Source organism: Rattus norvegicus, chromosome 17, assembly GCF_036323735.1.
Source record: "Rattus norvegicus strain BN/NHsdMcwi chromosome 17, GRCr8, whole genome shotgun sequence".
NCBI lineage: Eukaryota > Metazoa > Chordata > Mammalia > Rodentia > Muridae > Rattus > Rattus norvegicus.
Genome location: NC_086035.1, coordinates 18,193,091 through 18,215,261, shown reverse-complemented (window position 1 = coordinate 18,215,261; position 22,171 = coordinate 18,193,091). Strand labels below are relative to the sequence as shown.

The following is a 22,171-nucleotide window of genomic DNA, read 5'->3' as shown; positions in this document are numbered from 1 at the left end:
CCTGTTAATACAATCCTTGAACGACAAAGAAGTGAAGCCTTCTAAAATAGTTCTCATAAAAGAATTTATATCACATTATATCTGCATTCAAGAGTCATCTTCCTACATGCATTTACTTGTATTTTTAAGATGTATAACATAATGTAACAACATTTATGTTTACATTACTGTAAGCATGAGTTTACAATAGAAATTTTCACTATCAAAAAGGCAGCTGTTCACTTACCAGGCGTTTTCAGAATGTCTAAAACACTTCCTTCTCTCAGGATCTTTGCAGGTGTAAAAGGGTCCTCACAAGGGGCACTTCGCTTCTTAGAGCTTGAACTATTCACTACAGTGTTATCTTGAGCTGTAACTTTTAAATCATAAAAAAAACTTTTTGATCAGTTTCTAAAACTCTGAAAAAGTCGATGCAATTCAAAAATAATGGACAAGTAACAAAGGGCAGTGGATCTGCCACTTCGAAACTCTACACTGTACCTTCCTCCTCAGACTCCCACAGAGAAAAGGTAACAAAGACAACTGTCAGCCAATGAGTGTGGCTTCCTGTTCAGCTTTTTCTCCCAGTGAGTGCCTCATTTGCATTGAGAGGCATTCCAGGAATCCCAGGTACTTGCTGGGCAGATTTAAGAGGACAGGGGAAGCTGAATTTGTAGGTTCCCCAAGGATTATGTGACAGAGACAGACATCCTCAGGTACAGTCTGTGGGGGTCTGGCTCACCAGGTAAGGTCAGGCAGAGCAAAGAAAGCCCTGCTGGAAAAGGGAGTGTGAGTCCTCCATTTTGCACTGAGCTCACAGGAGTTATCTAGACTCAGTAGACTGTGACCTTAAATAGCAGGGTTTCACATCTAGTAATCCATACTATGATTGAAACTATCCTTCAATTATAGTACAGAAAAACATATATTAATAATAAAGATCTTATTACATAAAATATGAAACAGAATGCTATGCAGTCCACAAAAATTCATAAAGCCTAACTGGCAAAGCAGGTTTATGTCTAGAGATTTTTGTTGAAACTAGTCTCGAGATCGAGCAATTCAAAGTTTTTCCTAAATCCCTAACAACATTCAAGACAATAACTAATGGTAAGAATTACAACTGGAATTGCTTGCTAAGTAAGTTCTATGATCAGATCTGTCTCACCAAACTTGAATGGGTGAGGTGAGGAAGACCACACTGTTTTTTAGAACCCTTCTGTGGTCTGTTTCTTATTGCTTAGATCAGTAGAAAATCCAAAGACATTTCGAGCTTCTTTTTGGTTTAATAATATATATTTTTTAAAAGGATCTAGATTTTGGAAAAAATCAAAACACTTTAAGACAAGGCTTGAGTCCTCAACTGAAATCTCCACCTGACAACATTCTATCCACAATGTACATCACGGATGCTCGTCCTCACTGCAGCACTGTCACTCCATCCCACTGCTTCACTTACTCCCATACAAAAGCAACGGGCAACGCACACCCTTGGTCTGAGCACTCAGGACAGAGACGGGAATCTCTGAGAGTCAGCTTGGTCTACACACTTCCAGGATAGCCTGAGATGCTTAGACTCTCTCGCAAAACAAGAACAAAACCAACCCTCTCAGAATAAAACCTACCTAGTATAAGCAAGGACCAATACTGGGGTGGGGAAGTGTGCCTTGTCAATTAAGTCAGTTCAACATGGAAGACAAGGGCTTTAGGACTTACTGTTTCTTCTCCGGCCCCATGACAAAGATGTGCCAAGTGTAAATCAGCCGCACTTCTGTCCTGCCCTTTCCTTGCTCCAAACTCTTAACCTAAAACTCAGTGCTTTTATACTTCCCAAACACCAAAACCCACCACCATTCCAAAAGCCTGTTTTAATGGTTTGATTATTTTATTCACTCAAGATGTAAAGTTTCTTCAGTTCAGAAACTATTCATCACTAATCTGTTGAATTCAGCATAATACATAAATAAAAATGCTTCTATAGAAAGTACACAGTAAAAATAAAGATTGGATCCACCATAACTAGAATATAGCCAAACCCCCAGTGGTAATAAGACATCAATGACAAAAACTTAGTACCTTATTCTAAGAGAACAAATACACCATATGACCTGCTTACTGTAAACCAAGCTGTTACCATAATAAAAATAAACAACAACAACAAAAACACTTCAGGTAAAATAGCTCTCACTATTTAAGGCACTTTTAAGAATGACCAAAGAATCTGAAGTACTACTTCTAACACACAGTGAGGGTGTTAGTTTTGTAAAGAATGTGAAGTATTTTTCTCACTTACCTGAACTACTTAAAACTGTTTCTGAAGAACTATTAGGGCCAGAAAGTTCTGTTTTTGCAAGAGGCACACTAAACGTAAATCCAATCTACAATGAGAAAAGGTGTGAATCAGGTGTCAGAATATTGTGAAACAAGTAAGAGAACTTAGTTTGAGATGACATCAATAGTATAGCAAATTTCAATTACGAGTAAATAGCTTTTCATATTTTATAATTTCTAGATTTAAAATTTATATACCTATAAACAGGGAAGCTAAGGGAGAAAAAAGTACTTGAGCCCAGTTTGAAGTGAGCCTAGGCAACACAGCCAGAATCTTTCTTAAATGAATTTTTCTGTATTAACATTATGGCATGGGGTTGCGGATTTAGCTCAGTGGTAGAGCGCTTGCCTAGGAAGCGCAAAGCCCTGGGTTCCGTCCCCAGCTCCGGAAAAAAAAAGAACAAAAAAAAAAAAAAAAAAAAAAACCATGGCATGTCACTTTGACAGCATTTTTCATTCTTTATATATTTTCTTCTTTCAAAATATTACATAAAATACTCACAAAACTCTAATATCCCACCTCCTAAATTATATATATGAATGAGAGCGCTTGGGGAACAAGAAATGGACTTCAGAGATCCAAGAAAATTAATTGTATCCATAATACCTATAACAAAAACAAATCAACAACAAAACAAAAGACCAAGCATACATTCAAAACCTGAAAACAAGCCAGGTGTGGCCTGATCCCAGTACTTGGGAAGCAAAGGCAAGTAGATCTCTTTGAGGTCAAGGCTATCTTAGCCTACATAAAGAGCTCCAAAACAGCCAAGGGCTACACAGTGAGACCTTGTCTCAAAAAATAAATAAATAAATAAATAAAAATAAAAATAAAAAAATATCGGGGTTGGGGGTTTGACTCAGTGGTAGAGCGCTTGCCTAGCAAGCACAAGGCCCTGGGTTCGGTCCCCAACTCCAAAAAAATAAATAAATAAATAAACAAATAAATAAATAAATATCTAAAAGCAATATATAAAAGATGATATATTACAGATCCTGTTCAGGATTAAAAATGATTAAAGAGCTTTAAATGCCATGATGTAGCTGCCAAGGTCTTTCCATCTTATCTACAACAGACAGAAACTAATCAGCATTACAGGGTAGTTATGAGGGAACTTTGAATATGGACATCGATAGGTATGTCATGTTCAATTTCTAGAGTATGAATGAGTGCAAGTGAATGCACTTCTTTAGGAATAACTGAAAAGGTACTAGTGAAATCAGAATATCTTCACTTTAACTGCCCAAACTACACAGAAGAAAATGCATGTACACATTATCTAAGTATGTACTAGAAAATACAAAAAATTTCCTGTAATGCTAGAGAAGCATTTTACTACCAATGAAATCTTGGGTTTGACTTTTTTAAAAATTATTTTAAAAAATACACCATAGCTCTGAAATCAATCCCGAGCTGTCCCTGGGTGGTACTTACAGATGCTGGAGGTAGCACGTCTGCCTGCGTGGACTTCACAATGGGAGAGGAAAAGGTGAACACGGGATTGCCTGTGCTGCCCAGAGAGGTCATCTGTACCTGGTTTTTTAAAGAGTGATGAAAAATGACACACACACAAAAAAGCTACTTAGAAGAATGAACAATAAAATAGACTTTAAGATTATCTCAAAGAAATAATAGCACTTTTTCCATTTAAATTTAAAAACCACTTTGATTTTTTTAAAGCAAAACATTGCCTAGTAACTTTTTTTCCTGAACTAGAAATACTGTTTGGAGAACAACTTTGGTCTAGTATAGACTATATGAGATGTGAATACTCCCACTTATATATTCATACACTTAAAAAAATAAAACATCATTCACACTTCTTGGGATGTGGAAGACAGACTTTTCCAATATGAAAAATGCCCTGAATCAATTCCCAGCACCAACTCCCCAATATTTTTTCCATTTTTCTCTTAGTTTGAGTTGATTTTTATAGTGAAAACCACTTTTAAAAATTAAAGAGTAAAAACAGACATAACCTCACTTATACAGTGGTTCTATATACCTTGTTTGATAATGGCTGAGAAGGGCTGACTGATGACGAAGAAGCAGCCGAGATCGCAGGGGAACTAAAGTTGAAGGTGGGCAGTGAAGAACTGCTGATTGGTAGAGAGATTTGCGGTAACAATGGTACTTCTACTTCCTAAAACACAGCATGTTTTGTAAGAATGTCATGTCATGTGCTTTTATTATTTTACTATGTTCAAAGAGAAATGACGTAGCTATGATCAAGTTTTAAATATGAAGAAAGCAGACCCCATGCAAAATTAACAAGAGCACTTGAATTAAAAACCTAAACAAGGCTTGAATTCCCAGTTGTGACACCAACTGCCATGTAACCTAATTTCAGCACCAATTTCCAATCTTATAAGAATAAGAGTCGGCGAGCAGGCTGAGCAGGCAAAACTGCACACTGGAGAAGTCTGACGACCTGAGCTCTATCCCCAGAACCCAGAGTGGTATAAGAAAACCTCCTCCTAAAAGTTGTCCACCATAGCAAACACTGACTGTGCGCGCGTGCGCGCGCACACACACACACACACACCAACTAAAAAAAAAAGTATTTTAAAATGGGGGAAATGTCTTCCTCTGTATTACATTTAGGGCTCCACTATGAAACAATGCCACACATGTCTCAAGAGCACAACCCACATACGCACACTCCATACAGGAACACCTAAAACATTTTTTTAAAAAAGCAAATCAAGGGCTGGGGAGATGGCTTAGTGGTTAAGAGCACTGACTGCGGGTTGGGGATTTAGCTCAGTGGTAGAGCGCTTGCCTAGGAAGCGCAAGGCCCTGGGTTCGATCCCCAGCTCCGGAAAAAAAAGAACAACAACAAAAAAAAAAAAGAGCACTGACTGCTACTCTCCCAGAGGTCCTGAGTTCAAATCCCAGCAACCACATGGTGGCTCACAACCATCTGTAATGGGATCTGATGCCCTCTTCTGGTGTGTCTGAAGACAGCTACAGTGTACTCACACACATAAATATACTTTTTAGGGAAAAAACCAAATGAGTATGCCATACAAAGTACAAAATGTACATATTGTATGACCAAGGGCATTCAAAGCTCAAGTTTTCTTTCAAAAAGGCAGAACATGTCCCTTTACAACACTCCAGTGACAAGCAAAAACAACCCCCAGACAACTAAACCAAAGCCCTTAGCATAATCCTAACAAAGTTACATTGCTGGAGTTTTCATTCTGGTACTCAAGAAGCAAAACTAACCAGGGGAAAAAATTGGAGTGAAAAAACTGCACAAAAATCTATAAAAGCAAACACTGACAGATTTTAAATTCAACTTCAAACAACAAACACTGAGCTGAGGAAGATAATTCAGTGGGAAAAAGCTCTTTTGACCAGTGTGAGGACCTGAGTTCATAAAACCACAGGCAGCAAATATCTGGTAATCCCCCTGCTCCCATAACAAACCGGGAGGCATAGATGAGAATTCCCAGCAGTTACCAGCCAGCTAGCCTGGCATGAACACAGCAAACAACAGAGATCCTGTATCAAACAAAGAGGAAGACAAAGATCAATGCCTGATGCTGTCCAATGGTCTCCACACATGTGACCACAATCACATACTAGAAAAAAAATCCCTATTAATGAAATATAAGTTTTAAACTTTAAAATACAATAAACATAATGAGAAATTGTAACTGGAAACAAGTAAGTCAAAGTATTAAGTCCCCAAGGCTGGAAAGATGGCTGCCTTGTTAAGAGTACTGGCTGCTGTTGCAGGAGGGCTGAGTTCAGTCAGTTCCCAACCTTAGATGGTGGTTCACAACTATCCATGGCTCCAATTTGAAGGACTGCAACGCCCTCTTCAAACCTCCATGGGCATTGCATGTGTGTGGTGCAAAGAAATAACACGCAGTCAAAGCACCCCTACACATAAAAGTTTATAAAGCCCTACATTCCAATTAAAGGAGCAAGTAAGTTGAACATCTTAGAAGGTGGTGAAAGCCTAAAATGATTTAGCTTGGATGAAATCAATTTTAAGAAGACTGAAACGGGATGTTCCAACTCAAAAAGTAGCTAAAATAAATAAATAAAATGAGCAATCTCTAGACAGAAAGTCAATTTAACCAATCTTCAATTAGTCTCTATGTTCTATATCTAAACAATACCTAGAGATCAATTCTTTTTCAAATTTACCTACTTCTGTGTGTGTTTGTGTGTGTGCACATGTAAACACACACATGTGGCGGTTAACCAACAACCCGCAGACTCAGACCTCCTATTCCACCATGGGAACGGATGAAACTAAAGTCACCAGATTGGCAGCAGCACCTCTACCCAGAGCTACCTCACCAGTCCAAGAACTCATCCTAATTAATAGGAAAATAATAAAAGACAAACCTAAATGGTCACAAAACACATACAAAAGATTCCTCCTTCCCATGAAACAAGACGCAAAATAAAGCCCGGGTGACTTTTTTTCTAGCTATCACACTAGAAATGGACCAAAACCAAATGCTAGTAAGGAAAAATTTTAAAAATTAAGATCCATCTATGATCACATGGAGTGTTGTGAAGAGAATAATAGCCAAGACCAACAACACATTTAAAGACATGTCAAATCCTGTAGTCCAAAAACCTCATTCCTGGTAAATATCCTCCAGACCAAACTGCACATGGCAAAGGAGAAGTGTATCAATATTCACCTTAGCACATACTGGGGATCAGCCCAAATGTACCCTGATGAGAGAATGGACTAATTGTAGTAAATCTGCACAAAGGATAAACAGCAGAGAAATGTAAATTCCATTGTTCCATTAAACATGAACCATCGCAGAGAGAGTACACAGTGTTAATCGTATGTACACTTGAGAAACAAGCAAAACCCGAAGGCAGCAACCAGAGAATCCAATAATGTCGATGGGAATTATCTCACATACAAAAATACATAAAATAAAAAGGTGGAGGGGTTTTTTAAAGTTATTTTACCCAATTCGTGAAGTTGAGGCCTCTGGGCTGGGTATTAGAGCAATGGTCGAAAGGATGGTTTCAATGGTCGATACTCTTCACTCCAAATCTTCAAGCCCCATTCCTATAGGCCTTACTTCACCCCGACCCTCTCAAAGTTCTATAAAATGTGAGCCTACCTCCTCCTCTGAAGGTTTAGAAGCAACAAAATGTGTTGTTCTCTCTCTTCTCATCTTGCCACCTCCACCACCTACTCCAGAAGATAAACCATTGGCTGCAGGAATACTGAAATTGGGGTATGAAAAGCCACTAGCAAACAAAAAAAAGAAAATTAGAACAATTTCAATATTTTGTTGCAGAAACTGTTAAATATTCAAACACCAGATCAGCTAACAAAACAATTAGGGTATAGCCAAATATACTTTGAAATTTCTTCTGCATTTATTTATGTATTCATACATTCATGGGCATGTAAGCACACATGATCTTAGTATGGGCAGCTTGTGAAGGTTAGTGGGAAAGCTCTTGGCAGTCAGGTCTCTCCTTCCACTACGTGGGACTAAACACAGGTTTCAGGTTTGGTAGAGTACCCTGACCTGCTGAGCATCTCGCTCACCACCTAAGTATACGTTTCAATTTTCTTTATCTTCAAGGCTATTGTAAATATGAACCCTACAAATATAAAGAAATCCATTTGCAGTATATGATGACATTACCTTTCTTGCTCTCTATTTTGTCTTGAGATATTTTTTTCATCTACAGTCTGAAAGAAAAAAATAGTATGAGGATTTTATTTAAAAAATGACAATTATTTGGGGAGTGGGGTAATAATGAGGAGTGCCTCGAACTCCGTATACAGCTCAGACTGAACTTGAGATCTAGTTCCCGCTGCCTCCACCCATCAAGTGCAGAGATCACAGGTGAGCATTTCTGGCTTAGTTTTTTTTTTCAGTGCTGTGATTAACTCAGCCTTATCAAATGCAAGGCAAGTACTTCCACCACTGAAAGCTACATCCATAGATTCAAACTCTCTTAACATCCTTTTACTTATAAATTTTATTATTTGAAATTAAAAATTTGATTTTCTAATGGCCTTGGTATATGTAATTTAGACATTGTGTTTGAATGCTAACCAAAGGTCACAACTGCACTGTGCACTGTAATATGAGCATATATACAAAATGTCACACATCTACTAGTCCAAAGGTCACACTGACTTTTAGGGGACAACTTTCCTTTTTGCTGTACTAAATGATAGACAACTTTACAAGGACAGAATCTGAGATATAAAGTACTCCCAACTCATCAGAACTATCAGAGAACCAGAAATGTACAAGATTCGGAATTACCTTGCAATATAAAAAAATAAGATACCCAAAACTGATGGGGCATAATAAAAGGACACAGAATCCATTCAAAGGCAAATACAGGGGAAGATAAGCATCAAAGAAGCAACTCTAAAATTAAGGATTCAGTTAAACACAGAAAATTCTCTACAGCAAAGGGCCAATCAATAGATGGAAAAAGAACAATAGAACTAAAAGTCTACCACAGTGCAATCAAAAACAGCTTGAGGCAAAAATTCTCAATAATGCTAATGGGATCAAAAATAGACAGGAGAGGGCTGGAGAGATGGCTCAGTGGTTAAGAGCACTGACAGCTCTTCCAGAGGTCCTCAGTTCAATTCCCAGCAACCAGGGTGGTTCACAATCATCTGTAATGGGATCTAATGCCCTCTTCTGGTGTGCCTGAAGACAGTGACAGTGTACTTATTATATACATAAAATAAAAAATAAATCTTTAAAAAAAAAAAAAAACAGGATAAGTTCCACTTGAGCCCTAAGATGAGCTCAACCCTCCTTCAGTGGATAACCAGGAATAACCAGAATCTAGACCCACCCAGGACAATCTCTTAGCGCTGTGCATTCTATACAGTAACTAACTCGTCTTTTCAAAAATATTCTAGATTAATGAAGACAAAGACAGATGACAACTACATGTCACGGTCTTGATGATGTCTGTCAGTATTTAACATCTAAATAAAATTTATAGTTTTGTGCAGCACCAAGATTCTCTTCTTGGGTTTGAACTCTATTATCTACTACAGAGAATCCTAATTTGTAAAATAAACAGAGGGGGGAAAGAGACAAATTTAGTAAAATACTAGTACTTTTCTTACAAGCTGAGATGTAGCTCTGTGGTAAAGCACTTGCCTTGGAAGCCTTGACAAGCAATTAGGCTTGACTAATTATTAATAATAATATTTTTTACTCTTGAAAATAGGAAGGTTCAATAAAGATACCCTAATACGACAAAAAATTAATGACTAATAAACTAATATTAGCTAGTACCTGGGTAATCACTACACTAGTCTACCAAATGTAATGTTTTTCAAGAAACTGAGCTGTTTTTATGAGACTGGAAAAGAGTGTAGGCACAAACAGTAAAACGATAAACTAAAAAAACTTTCTCTAAAGTAAATGACAAGTAACCCAAAATGTGAGACATTTTGACAACTAGCCTGGTCTCTTTAAAAACATGCCTAGCAATTCCACTCCTAGGCAAAGACCTAAGAAAAATAAAAACTCATACCCACAAAAGTGTACCTAAGTAAGTCTACAGCAGCATTATACATTAGAGCAAACTCTGAAAAGACTCCAAAGAGCCCAAGTAATAAGTTCCATAAAACCATTTTATGAAATAATACCCTGCTTTAAAAACAATAGTATCTGCTACAAGTATATAATCATTACCATTACCCTGACAACAGTTATTAAAAAAGTTTAGGAAATTATGAAAATGTCCTACAACTTAACACAGTTATGGCTCAACGCCTATGGATGTTCTAAAACCACTAATGAATAAGCATCAAATACTTAACTTTATGGTACATAAAACATCTCAAAAAAATAAACCATTATGTGATCTAGGGGGAAAAACCCAAAAGCAGTATCTAAAACTTTGGGTTCTAGTTTAGAGAAGCAGATAAAACTGTATACATATTTTTTAAAGATGAGTTAATATAAAATTACTTCAGTCAAATGAGATGACATCTGAAACTTTTTATATATCAGTCACACAAATAAAATTCATAGATAAGTAAACCTAACAAAACTTATTTAAGCAGTAAATTTACCCATACAAATTTAGGATTTGATCAATGTAAAGGCTATTCTGAAGGGATATCAATTCTAACTCTTCACCAGTTTACAGACATCATACACCATACAATTACCAGATGACACCAGTGGGCCTCTAATTTACATTTTCTTCCTTATTCAATCCAGCCAATATTCAAAGACTAGTTCAAGAAGAAAAAAATAAATGGATAAAAAATACACTCAAACAGATGTGGTGGTTGATCCACCTATATAACCCAGCACTTGAAAGGCGAAGCAATGTAACTGATATGAACGAACGTGAGGTTAATTATCTACTGAGTTCCAGACCAGCTACATAGCAAGACACTGTCTTAAGAAAACAGAATAAACAATCAAACTCACACTGTTCTTTTTATCTATCCTTTGATTAGTCTTCCTTAAGTCACCAGATGGGGTCAGAGATGGTTTAAAATAGACAGTTCTATTTGTTGCTATGGAAACTGGCTTTGGGGTCATTAGTCTCTGAACAGGGGGATACTGAGAGTCCACCTTATAAGAAAAGAGAAATCAAAAAAAAAAAAATCTTATTTAACAGTGGTATAGCTCAAATTATTCCAAAATAGTTAATATCAATCTCTCTCTCTCTCTCTCTCTCTCTCTCTCTCTCTCTCTCACACACACACACACACACACACACACACACACACACACACACACAAAATGACCTAATAGTTAATAGTCAGCTTATAATCATCTATGTCTCAAGTTCCTGGGGATCTGAAACTCTCTTCTGGCCTCCAAGGATACCAGGCATGTACATGGTACATATACATACAATATATGCAGAACAATATACACAAATAACATCATTTATTAAAAATTTAAAACTAGCTATCAAAGTTTTCTAATCCCTAACCACATATGCAAATTCTTCAAAGTCATTTTACAAACAAACAAAACCAAAGGCCTTATACTATTGAGTCTAACTGATAAAACATTATACTAAGACTTCCAGACTGAGACATGAACTGGTTTTGGGTCTAAGTACACAAGTGTTTTGCTAACCTGAAATATAGTAAAACTCCTATAGGTGTGAGATTATTAAAAAGTCAAGAACATCCACTGTGCCCATAAACTGTCATGCCATGAATAGTCTATTCACTCAGCCACAACTGCCAATAGTGCTGGTTTCCAGGAAGAAGCTTTCTGTGAAGTTTCTATAGCTCTCTCCTTCCCCAATGAGGAACTCTGTCACAAATGACACATGAATATTGTACTCCAGTTTTTTAATTTCTAGCAACTCATAAACTTTTAAACTATATTCAACCATTTGTAGTATTTTTATTGACAATTTATATTATGTCACAATCTTAAACTTTTATTCTTATGATTTAAATCTGGGTCTGAGGTACATTTTAAATTAACACCATGAAAGTGGCTCATAGTAGATTCCTCTTACCTAACTACAAATATCTAGGTAACCCTAGAAATTCAAACACTCCCCCAAGGGGGGGGGGGGCCACAGACTAGATGATGAAATACATTTCAAAAATGAAGCTCAGGCGAGGCAGTGGTAGGCCATGCCTTTAATCTCAGCACTCAAGAGGCAGGCAGAACTCTGTGAGTTTAGGCCAGCCTAGTCCACAGAGCTGGTTCCCGAAGAGCCAGGGCGACACAGAGAAACCCTACCTTGAAAAACCAAACCTGAAGCTCTATTATGCGCAAGATTTAGCTTGCTAGACAATGAAAACTCTTTAAAATCAGCTATTTCAATGAGTGCACAAGTGTGCTGTACTCAAATGACTAAACACTGGAGACACTTTCACTCCTAGCTTTATTTACCTATATAGTGAGCCATGAAGACTGTCATGAACATAAGGGTGAAAATGCTGAATGTGCTCCCTACGCTGGTCACCCCAAGGCTGTCAGAGAAGCTACAAAGTCTAAAGTAGAAACACTCCCTTCTTCAAACACGTTCCCTAGTGGCTATCAATCTATATAGTTTCTAACTGTAAACCCAACAAAGCTTCTGACATTTTACATAGCTTACCTTTTCCTTTTTTGCCTGAAAAACTGTGCTATCTATCCCACTCCTATCAAGGGGCTGAAAAAAAGAGAAAGTGTTAAAAATATGTAGGATACTGAAAAACAACTATCATATCATGTAAGATTTAAAGTTAACGTACAGAATTCAGAGGAGAAGAAACAGCAGATGGAATTCTTTTTGCATCCTGTTAACATTACAATAACAAAACATTAGCAACAAAAGTAAAACTTTTCACTAAATTCAAATTCTGCTGCATTACATTTCATTATGATTTGAAACTTTTACCGCAAGAGGGCTTGACATCTTTTCTAATGACTGCAATATCCGCCGTGCTGTTGAACTGGTCACACCATAAGACTGTGCATTGAGCTGCTTGGCTTTCATCTGTCTTCGAACTGGAGCCTAGAAAACAAAGTCTGTGTTACTTGCTGCAACATATAGTAAGTCCAAGGACTTATCTGAAAGGACATAGGCTATGCAACTACTGAAACCAATTCTCTTGACAACTGAATTACTTTAATAATCAGAAGTGAAAAACAAGCAAAATGCACTTGTTTTAGGGTCGTATTGCTGTGAAGACACCATGACCATAGCAACACTGGCTGGCTTACAGTTTCAGAGGTTTAATCTTATGTCTCTGGCAGAAAGCACAGCTGCTTGCCGTGGTAGACATCGTGCTAGAGAAGGGGCAGAGCTCTATATCTGGATCAGCAGGCAGGAGTAGGTAAAAGTGACTCACTTCCTCCAATAAAGCCATACCTACTCCAACAAGGCCAAATCTCCTAATAGTGCCATTCCCTATGAGTCTTTGGAGGCCATTTTTTTCTAAAACACCACAGCACTGTTCTAAAAAGGAATTTTATCTATGTGTTCCAAGATGAGAACTGGATAAGCCATAAAAATGTTTTGCAATAGCTTGACCAGATGTTCAATAAAAAACAAAAACAAACACACTGACAAATCAAGACATCTGTAATGTTGAGTATTAAATATTTCATGGGGGCTGGAGAGATGGCTCAGAGATTAAGAGCACTCTTCCTTTTCAATTCCCAGCAACCACAAAGTGGCTTACAACCATTTATAATGAGATCCGGTGCCCTCTTCTGCCTTGCAGGCATACATGCAGGCATGATGTATACGTAAACAACAACAACAATAACAATAATAATTCATTAGAATTCAAAGAACTATCAAAAAGACAAGATTCTAAAGTAATAGAAATTTAACCATTTTATAACTATGACTTAATTTACCATAACTAGTACAACAAAGAGATTTTCAAATAAAAATTTCTTGAAGAAAGAGCTTTAGATCTGATGTGCAAGCTTTCTCCCTGAGGATCAGCTTCCAAGGGAGAGAAGCTATCAATCAAGCTATAATGCCAATGAACCACAACTACCAGCATGGAACAACCCCAACTGTGAACCTTGTAGCCAAGAGTTCTCTAACTGCACTTAAGGCCCACTCAACAAGAAGGAAATCATGCCTCATACTGGAAACCTAGCCAACTACCCAAGGGTGTATGTACTTATATGCACATCTTTCATAAAGGAAAGATGTCTCTTTGTAACAGACACCATTAAATACAACTATAACTGGTCAAAAAGTAGAGTTGGAGAGCCCAGCCCCTACTTATACATCTATAGCAAAACTCCTACACCACAGGCTCCAGGGACTACTGCAAAGAAGTTGTAGAAAGATTGTAGGAGCCAGAGGAACAAGGGAGTTTGCTCTGAGACTATGTCTCCTAGAAATGTCAAGGGATGCTACATCTATTAAATCTGACCAATGTAGCTGACTGAACAAGGATGTCACCAATATATATCTAACATGGAAGGAGGAAGGCTCACAAGGCTTCAATCTAGACAAATTATAAGCAATTAAGGATCACTGATCAGAAGAAATTGTCTTTCCTAAGGAAAAGCACACCAATTGGTCATCCAATATCAAATGGTCAACCCTTAGATTATGTACATACAAGTAACATATGGCATGCACACTCCTAGCAAAGTAAAAAGCAATGGATTTGGAAGAGATTAAGGGGAGCTAGAAGCAAATGGGAGGAAAGGGAAGAGAAGAAATACACAATTGGGGTTAGAAAACAAAACCTTGACTTTAAAAAAAAAAAGATTTATTATATAAGTACACTGTAGCTGTCTTCAGACACAGCAGAAAAGGGCATCAGATCTCATTACAGATGGTTGTGAGCCACCATGTGGTCACTGGGAATTGAACTCAGGACCTCTGGAAGAGCAGTTGGTGCTCTTTTTTTTTTTTTTTTTGGTTCTTTTTTTTTTCGGAGCTGGGGACCGAACCCAGGGCCTTGCGCTTCCTAGGTAAGCGCTCTACCGCTGAGCTAAATCCCCAGCCCCGCAGTTGGTGCTCTTAAACACTGAGCCATCTCCACCTCCTTAATACACAGAAATCTTACCAATTTCAATAAAAACACGTTTTTTTCAAAGATACATTACAGCATCCCAACCACATGGACACCACAAACCTGATATAGCTAGCATGATGACTAATATCTCAAAAATGTAGCCTAATTTTTCCCCACCTTCATTTTTTGAGACAGGATCGATCTCTCCTCTTCCTCCCTCGCCGTGTGTGTGTGTGTGTGTGTGTGTGTGTGTGTGTGTGTGTGTGTGTGTGTGTAGTGCTGGAACTCTCTGTAGACCAGGCTGGCCTAGAACTCAAGAGAGATCCACCTGCCTCTACCTCCCAAGTGCTTGGCCAGCCTATTTATAAATAGCTAACATTTAAAAGAACCACAATAGGGGTTGGGGATTTAGCTCAGTGGTAGAGCGCTTGCCTACCAAGCGCTTCGGTCCCCAGCTCCGAAAAAAAAGAAGAAAAAAAAAAAAAAAAAAGAACCACAATAACTGCTTTAGTGTTTTTCAATTATGTCAAATACAACAACCAATTTTCCAAAGAGCTGTGATACTGTATATAAGTCTTGGGGTTGGGGATTTAGCTCAGTGGTAGAACACTTGCCTAGCAAGCGCAAGGCCCTGGGTTCGGTCCCCAGCTCCAAAAAATAAAAAATAAAAAATAAATAAATAAATAAATAAAGTCTTAAGAACCCGGTGTGTGTTAATGATTGTGGAAACAAAACCAAGGAAACTTTCAAATACAAATACCCACCAGGTAAGGATACACCAGATAAGCATAATCTGGCACTAAAAATTGTTCAATATCCTCATTAAGAAAAAATGACAGCAGGAAAAGACTATTTTATGAATGGCTTACAGATCTGTATCACCTAAATGTATAACATCCTCTCTAAGCTCAACTTTTAACTAAAAAGTTTATCAAACATAATATAATCCAGCTTCCCCTTTAGAATAAGCCACCTGTATAAACTCCAACATTAGCCTTTCTACTTTAACAGAACAGCTCTCGGTCAGGAGGTATTGGCATGTGCTTTTAATCCTAGCACTCCAGAGGCCATGAGTTCGAGGTCAGCCTAATCTACAGAGCGAGTTCTAGGATAGCTAGAACTGTTATAGTGAAGCCCAGTTTTAAACAAACCAACAAAACTCTTATACACACTCAGAAATAGATTAATAGATATTTTTTAGTCAATAAGGAAACCAAATTACAGCCTAAAACAAAACCAAACCTTCACATATACTCATTTTAATGTTTTCTCTACATTTGCCCTCTCCAAAAGCTTCCATATAGCATCTCCTGTCTTTAAAGTATAAAGTGTTATCATAAAATAAAAGTCACACCAATTTACGAATAAGTAAAATTTATACAGGAATTTATTTCATGTTCTATAGCAGTCAGCACAAAAACCTTGAACAGAGCCTACCCTGTTGGGGCAATCTTTTGTGCACTGTGTGAAGGTGTACCTCTGTCCTTCCTTCCTGCTTAAGGCACTCTATGATTGGCTTAATAAAGAGCTAAACAGCCTATAGATAGGCAGGTAAGGAAAGGCAGGACGTTCAGGCAGAGATAGGAACTCTGGCGGAAGAATTTAGAGGCCAGCAGGAATTTTTGCCAGTGTAGGTATAAAGAACAGGTGCTGGGACTGAATGAGAGTAGCAGGCCATGTGGCACAATGTGGATTAAAATAAACTGGGCTAATTAAGCAAGTTGGGAAACAGCCTAAGCTAAGACCTAAACTTTCATTGATAAATATAAGTTTCTGTGTCATTATTCAGAAGCTGACATGTCAGAAACAGTCCAGCAATACTATCTCAAGATTAACACTTAAGTATTTTGTGCCATTTGTTAATTATAAACAGTCTGAACAATCTTTATCTGTTCAGTAAGCTTAATTCATATTTGAAATAGACCTTCCTACCTTCCAGGTTAAAAAAAACATAGTTCACAATAGCTCCTTCCTCGAAAAATACTACCTCAAACCACCAAATGATACTTCTTTAAGAGTTGTTCAATTTTTAACTCTGCTAATATACACGAGTGAGTTCACATACCAGCCTTCTAGCTTATATCCTTGATAAGCTTAGTTATGGCAGCTCTTAGAAAGGAATGTAAGCACACTATCCTGACTGAAAATACTGTTGTACTTCTTTTCCAATATTTAGGCTTGGTATATTTTTACACCTCCTGAACTGACTAGAAGAAACTGCAGCCTGATTTTAAGGAGGGATAGCAGTGAGGTAATCATATTATTTTCCTAATCTCAGAGGGACAGCATTCAGCCTTTCATCAAAAAGCCAGATCTTGTCTAAGGATTTACACAGATTACACAGATGTTCAGTATTGGGTGAGGTTATCTAGTAGATGAAAATTCTTATCAAAGATGAAGGATTTTTGTCAAATGTTTCATATGTTTTTTTCTATCTCTTCTGAAAAAGACAGATTACATTCATTTCTAAATACTAGGCAAATGTTGCATTCCTAAGACAAACTCCACTTGACCATCATGAGATAGGATTTGAACTAACTTACAAATATATCTCTGGTCAAAAGATGCCTACTTTTTTTTTTTTTTTTTTTTTTGGTTCTTTTTTTCGGAGCTGGGGACCGAACCCAGGGCCTTACGCTTCCTAGGTAAGCGCTCTACGACTGAGCTAAATCCCCAGCCCCAAAGATGCCTACTATTAATGAGAAATGTTAGCCTAGAGCTTTCTTGAAATATCTCTGCTCTTTTCATAAATATGTTGTGAAAAGTTCCCTCCTCTTGTACTGTATGAAACTGTGAAATTCATTTCTTACATGTTTGATAGAATTAAACATGTTTCTTGGCTGGGACGTATTTCAAATGAATTAGGTATACCGAACAAATAATTCTATCTATTCTTGACCAATATCAAGCCACAGGAAATACTAATTCAAGGTCCACATATTATATACTATAAAACAATAATGAAAAAAATCTTAAAAGCTCCTAAATAAATGGACAGATACACCATCTTCTTGGATTAGAAAACTTAATTTGTCATATAAATTTTCCTCCATTTTATCTTGTAATCACCATTAAAATCCCAATAGCCACTGCAAAAATCAACATGTTCTCCATTTTTATGAAATTCCAAGAACTACACCAACAGAGTGCTCAAAACAAAGTATCAGAATAAAGAAAGATATTGAAGGTAAGCAGAAAAGAACAATGTGTGAAACTGACTCTGTACAACTGAACACAATGGAGGGGTGTGCAACAACTGGTACAGCAATGCTCAAATGTACAACAGATCGATGTTGATTCACACCTCATACCAGACACAAAACCAACATAAATGACAGCTCTAAATTAAAACATAAAAAACTGGGGTTGGGGATTTAGCTCAGTGGCAGAGCGCTTGCCTACCAAGCGCAAGGCCCTAGGTTCGGTCCCCAGCTCCGAAAAATAGAAAAGAAAAAAAAAACATAAAAAACTATGAAATTTCTACAAAACTACTGTGACACTGAATTATATATAGGATGTCTTACAAAAGATACTAAAAGCATAAAACAGAAGAAAAATAAAATATACCAACTAATCACCTATAAAACACACATCTCATTAAAAATTATATAACTAGACCATAAAAAGTAATCCCTAAAATTCATCAAGAACACAACCCAATTTTTTTAATGAACAAGATTTGTAAAATTTAAAAAATTATAAAAAACTTCTGGGCCAGGAGTGGTGCCACATGCCTTTAATCATATACTCAGAAGGCAGAGACAGGCAGATCTATTTGAGTTCAAGGCCAGCCTGGTCTACAAAGCAAATCCAGGACAGCCAGGGCTGTTACACAGAGAAACCCTGTCTGGAAACAAACAAGTAAATAACTAAAACAAGAAAAATAAAAAACTCTGAAACATAAAAACATAAAGACTTCAACATCATTAGTTATTGAGGACAATCCACTGAAAACCCTAAGTTGAAATTACCACTGTGATCCTATTAGAATGACTAAAACAAAACCTGACAATTCCAAGTGTGGGGCAGCTGTGGTGATAGTGCAGGTAACAAGGTGGTACTTACACCAGAAAATGCCTGTCTTGTTGTCATACACTTAGCTTTGTGATGAACAATCTTAATTAACTCCTGAATCTATGTCCAAGAGAGTTGAAATAAATGCTAAAACTGAAAATAACCCAGTATCCTTTCAATAATAAACTACAGCTTAATATCAGCAACAGAAAGGAATTAAAGTGTGAAGACTAAGTCAGTCACAGCAAATATATCAATCACATCAGCTCAATTCAAAAGGCTACATACTGTATAACTAAATTCACTTAACATTACAGAAAAAGTCCTAAAATACAGACAGGCAAATGGTTCCTAGGGAATGACTATAAACATTGATGCTAAGAATATCTAAGATGTTTTATTACGATGAAAATGTCTTCATAATTTGAATAGCAGTAGTGACAATACTGCTTTAAACAATTCAAATATGATAAAATTAAGGCAACTACTATGTGTAATTTTTACCAAATTTTAAAAAGTGAAATTATCATACTGCCTAAACACACACACACATTTAATAATCAGTATGTTCACTGCAATTAAAATGTTCACATATCCTAAATTTTTAAAAGCCTCAGGGTTCTAAATTCGTAAGATTTATACAATTCAAGATTTGTATAATTCATTCAAGTCTTGGATATTAGTAGTCAGTATCTAGTAATGGGAAAGTTTATCAACAATCCTACTCAAACTAACCTGGTAAGGTGTACTTCGTACTTTATTCTGTCTTACAGCAGCAGCTGCCCCACCATATGTTGTTTTGCCAGGATAAAAAGGAGAGTCTCCAAGTTGACTTGTTTTAAGAATTGAAGAATTCCCAAGTGACTGCATAGAAACACAGTGACAAATTATATGCAAAAATACTTAACATCTGTGATAATACATACCCACTATAGTCAGTACTCACGGTGGAAAGTGTTCCAAAGGCAGACAAGTTGAATGCTGGTTTTTTGGAGCTGATGGCAGTATGCTGTGAGAGTGAATGAGAACGCTCTGCTTCGGGGGACCACAAAGGTGGCAGGGAAGTGTTCTTTGAAACAGCTATATCTAAAACAAAAATTTGTAATTTGTTGTATGTAATAGTGCCAATTTTAAGACCCTAAGGCCCAGATTTTTATCATATATTTATAAATGAAAATCAAAGTTAAAAACTAAAATTGAAAGATGGGCAGTGGAGACACACCCTTAATCCCAGTGCTTGGGAGGAGAGGCGGGAGGGTCTGTGAGTTTGAGGCCAGCCTGGTCTACAGAGTGAGTTCTAGGTCAGTCAGGGCTACACAGAGAAACCCTGTCTTTAAAAACAAAAGCAAATGGGGCTGGGGATTTAGCTCAGTGGTAGAGCGCTTACCTAGGAAGTGCAAGGCCCTGGGTTCGGTCCCCAGCTCCGAAAAAAAGAACCCAAAAAAAAAAAAAAAAAAAAAACAAAAGCAAACAAACAAATAATACCAAAGGAGGGCTGGAAAGATGGCTCAGCAATTAAGAAGTACTCATGTAGAGATGCTGGATTCAGTTCCCAGCATCCACCCACAACTACTTAGAATTCCAATAATAGGAAATCCCATGCCCTCCTCTGATTTCTTTGGGTACATACACATATATGACACACCTATGATGTGCAAAAGCTCTTGCAGGCAAACACATACACATAAAAATAAATCTAAAAACAACAAAAAATAATTAAAAAATTTAAAAAACACCTAAATTAGGGTGGTCTCTAATTCCTTATAGTATTTAGCAGGCAGATGCCTATCAGTTCAAGGACAGCTTAGTCTACAGAGCAAGTTCTAGGCCAGTTATGGTTACGAAGACCTTGGGGGGTGGCAGGGAGGAGTTGAGAGATTTATTCTTGCTGACAAACAAAACTTACTACCTGATAGCAAGAGTACCTTTCTCAGAAGCTCTTGAAGAGAACCCACTGGTAGTTGAGATGTTATCATCATCATGCTGAGAGGTAGAATCTTTAATCTCCTTCACAAGGGAAAATCCAGAACTGCCGATTGGGAATGCAGAGGACGTGGATGGCTGACAGTGCAAAGCAGGGGATTCTAACACGGAGAAATTCAGATGACTCCGATGAAGAGAAGGTCTTGTTAATACATCTGGATAATTTGAAGCAGTACTGGTGGTTGATGGTTCTTAAAAGAAGAGTTAACATTACAAATAAAACCAAGAAAAGGCAATGCATTAACACAGTAAGTCTTTACCACAGTTGCATTTCCAATGCCAGTCTGGACCACAAAGCAAGTAACAAACTTCCTTAATGAGACAAGACTTCTTATCACTCAGGACAATGTTTTGTATGAGAGCTGAAATACAACTATTTTTCCCCCAGCTGACTAAATCTATCCATAATGTTTGTATTTTCTTGAGTGAGGCCACTGTCACAATCTAATACTAATCTTTCTTTCCTCTAGCTAGGATGCAGCAGTCAATGAGGATACAAGAGTGAAGTATTAAGCTTTACTGTTTTCTAAAAGGCTAGTTAGTGCTTATTATGTTCTAAAATAACTTAAGTACACTCTCATTTTCCTCTCAAATAAGATGTCATTTTCATGCCCACTGATTTCAAGAAAGCTCCCCTCTTCTCTGTAATGACAGAGATATTCCTGAACTTGCCCGCATTTTTAAATACTATGCTTTTAAGAATACATCCCCATATTATTTACCTACCAACTTCATGTTATTAATCTTTTCCAGAATCTCTCTAACCAGCTTCCTGTATATCTTCAAGAACTATAGAATCATGTTTAAGGTCCCAACCTTATTGTATTATCTAAGGTTCCAACCAGAATGGAATTAACTAAGACCAAACCAATATAAACAAGTACAGAACTTGGGGGGTGGGTGGGGGGAACAACACATGAACTATGGAAAACAGCACCAGAAAAACGGGGGGGGAGGGGGTGTCAGTTGATAAAGCACTTATCTAGCATACAAAAGGATTCAATCCTTTTGTGTGGTATAGCACACATCTAACTTCCTACACTCAGGAGGTTCAGAATTCAAGGTCAATCTTGTTCTATAAGATAAACTGGAATATGTGAGATCCAGTACTGAAATTCTAGTTGGAACAATATGCCAGGTACCAAACCAAGGGAGAGGTAGTGAGAAGGTTTTGTTCTATGGAGACTTTCAGCTTTGTAAGATAAAGTTCCAAGATAGTATCCGCAAAAGAAGTCTGTATACTTAAACACAATGAACTACACATTTAAAACTGATCAATTATTTCCTATGTATTGAATACTTTACCACAATTCAAACAATCTTTCTCCAAAACAATAAGGTATACTAAGCATGACAATGATGAAATTGTTTAAAAGTGGGGGAAAAAAAAAACCCTCAGG

General features: G+C 37.2%; 1 protein-coding gene across 2 annotated transcripts in view; it reads right to left on the bottom strand.

The window, feature by feature from the left end:
• Positions 1–22,171, bottom strand: part of Nup153 (nucleoporin 153) — a 52,676-nt gene that overhangs the window by 15,848 nt on the left and 14,657 nt on the right. The window contains 13 exon segments of one of the 2 annotated variants that reach the window (NM_001100470.1): positions 227–355; positions 2,273–2,357; positions 3,746–3,844; positions 4,317–4,454; positions 7,426–7,555; positions 7,963–8,009; positions 10,750–10,896; positions 12,398–12,451; positions 12,534–12,578; positions 12,680–12,796; positions 19,524–19,652; positions 19,735–19,874; positions 20,714–20,962. In NM_001100470.1, the coding sequence (NP_001093940.1) occupies positions 227–355; positions 2,273–2,357; positions 3,746–3,844; positions 4,317–4,454; positions 7,426–7,555; positions 7,963–8,009; positions 10,750–10,896; positions 12,398–12,451; positions 12,534–12,578; positions 12,680–12,796; positions 19,524–19,652; positions 19,735–19,874; positions 20,714–20,962 (1,509 nt within the window). 2 annotated transcript variants of the gene reach the window in all.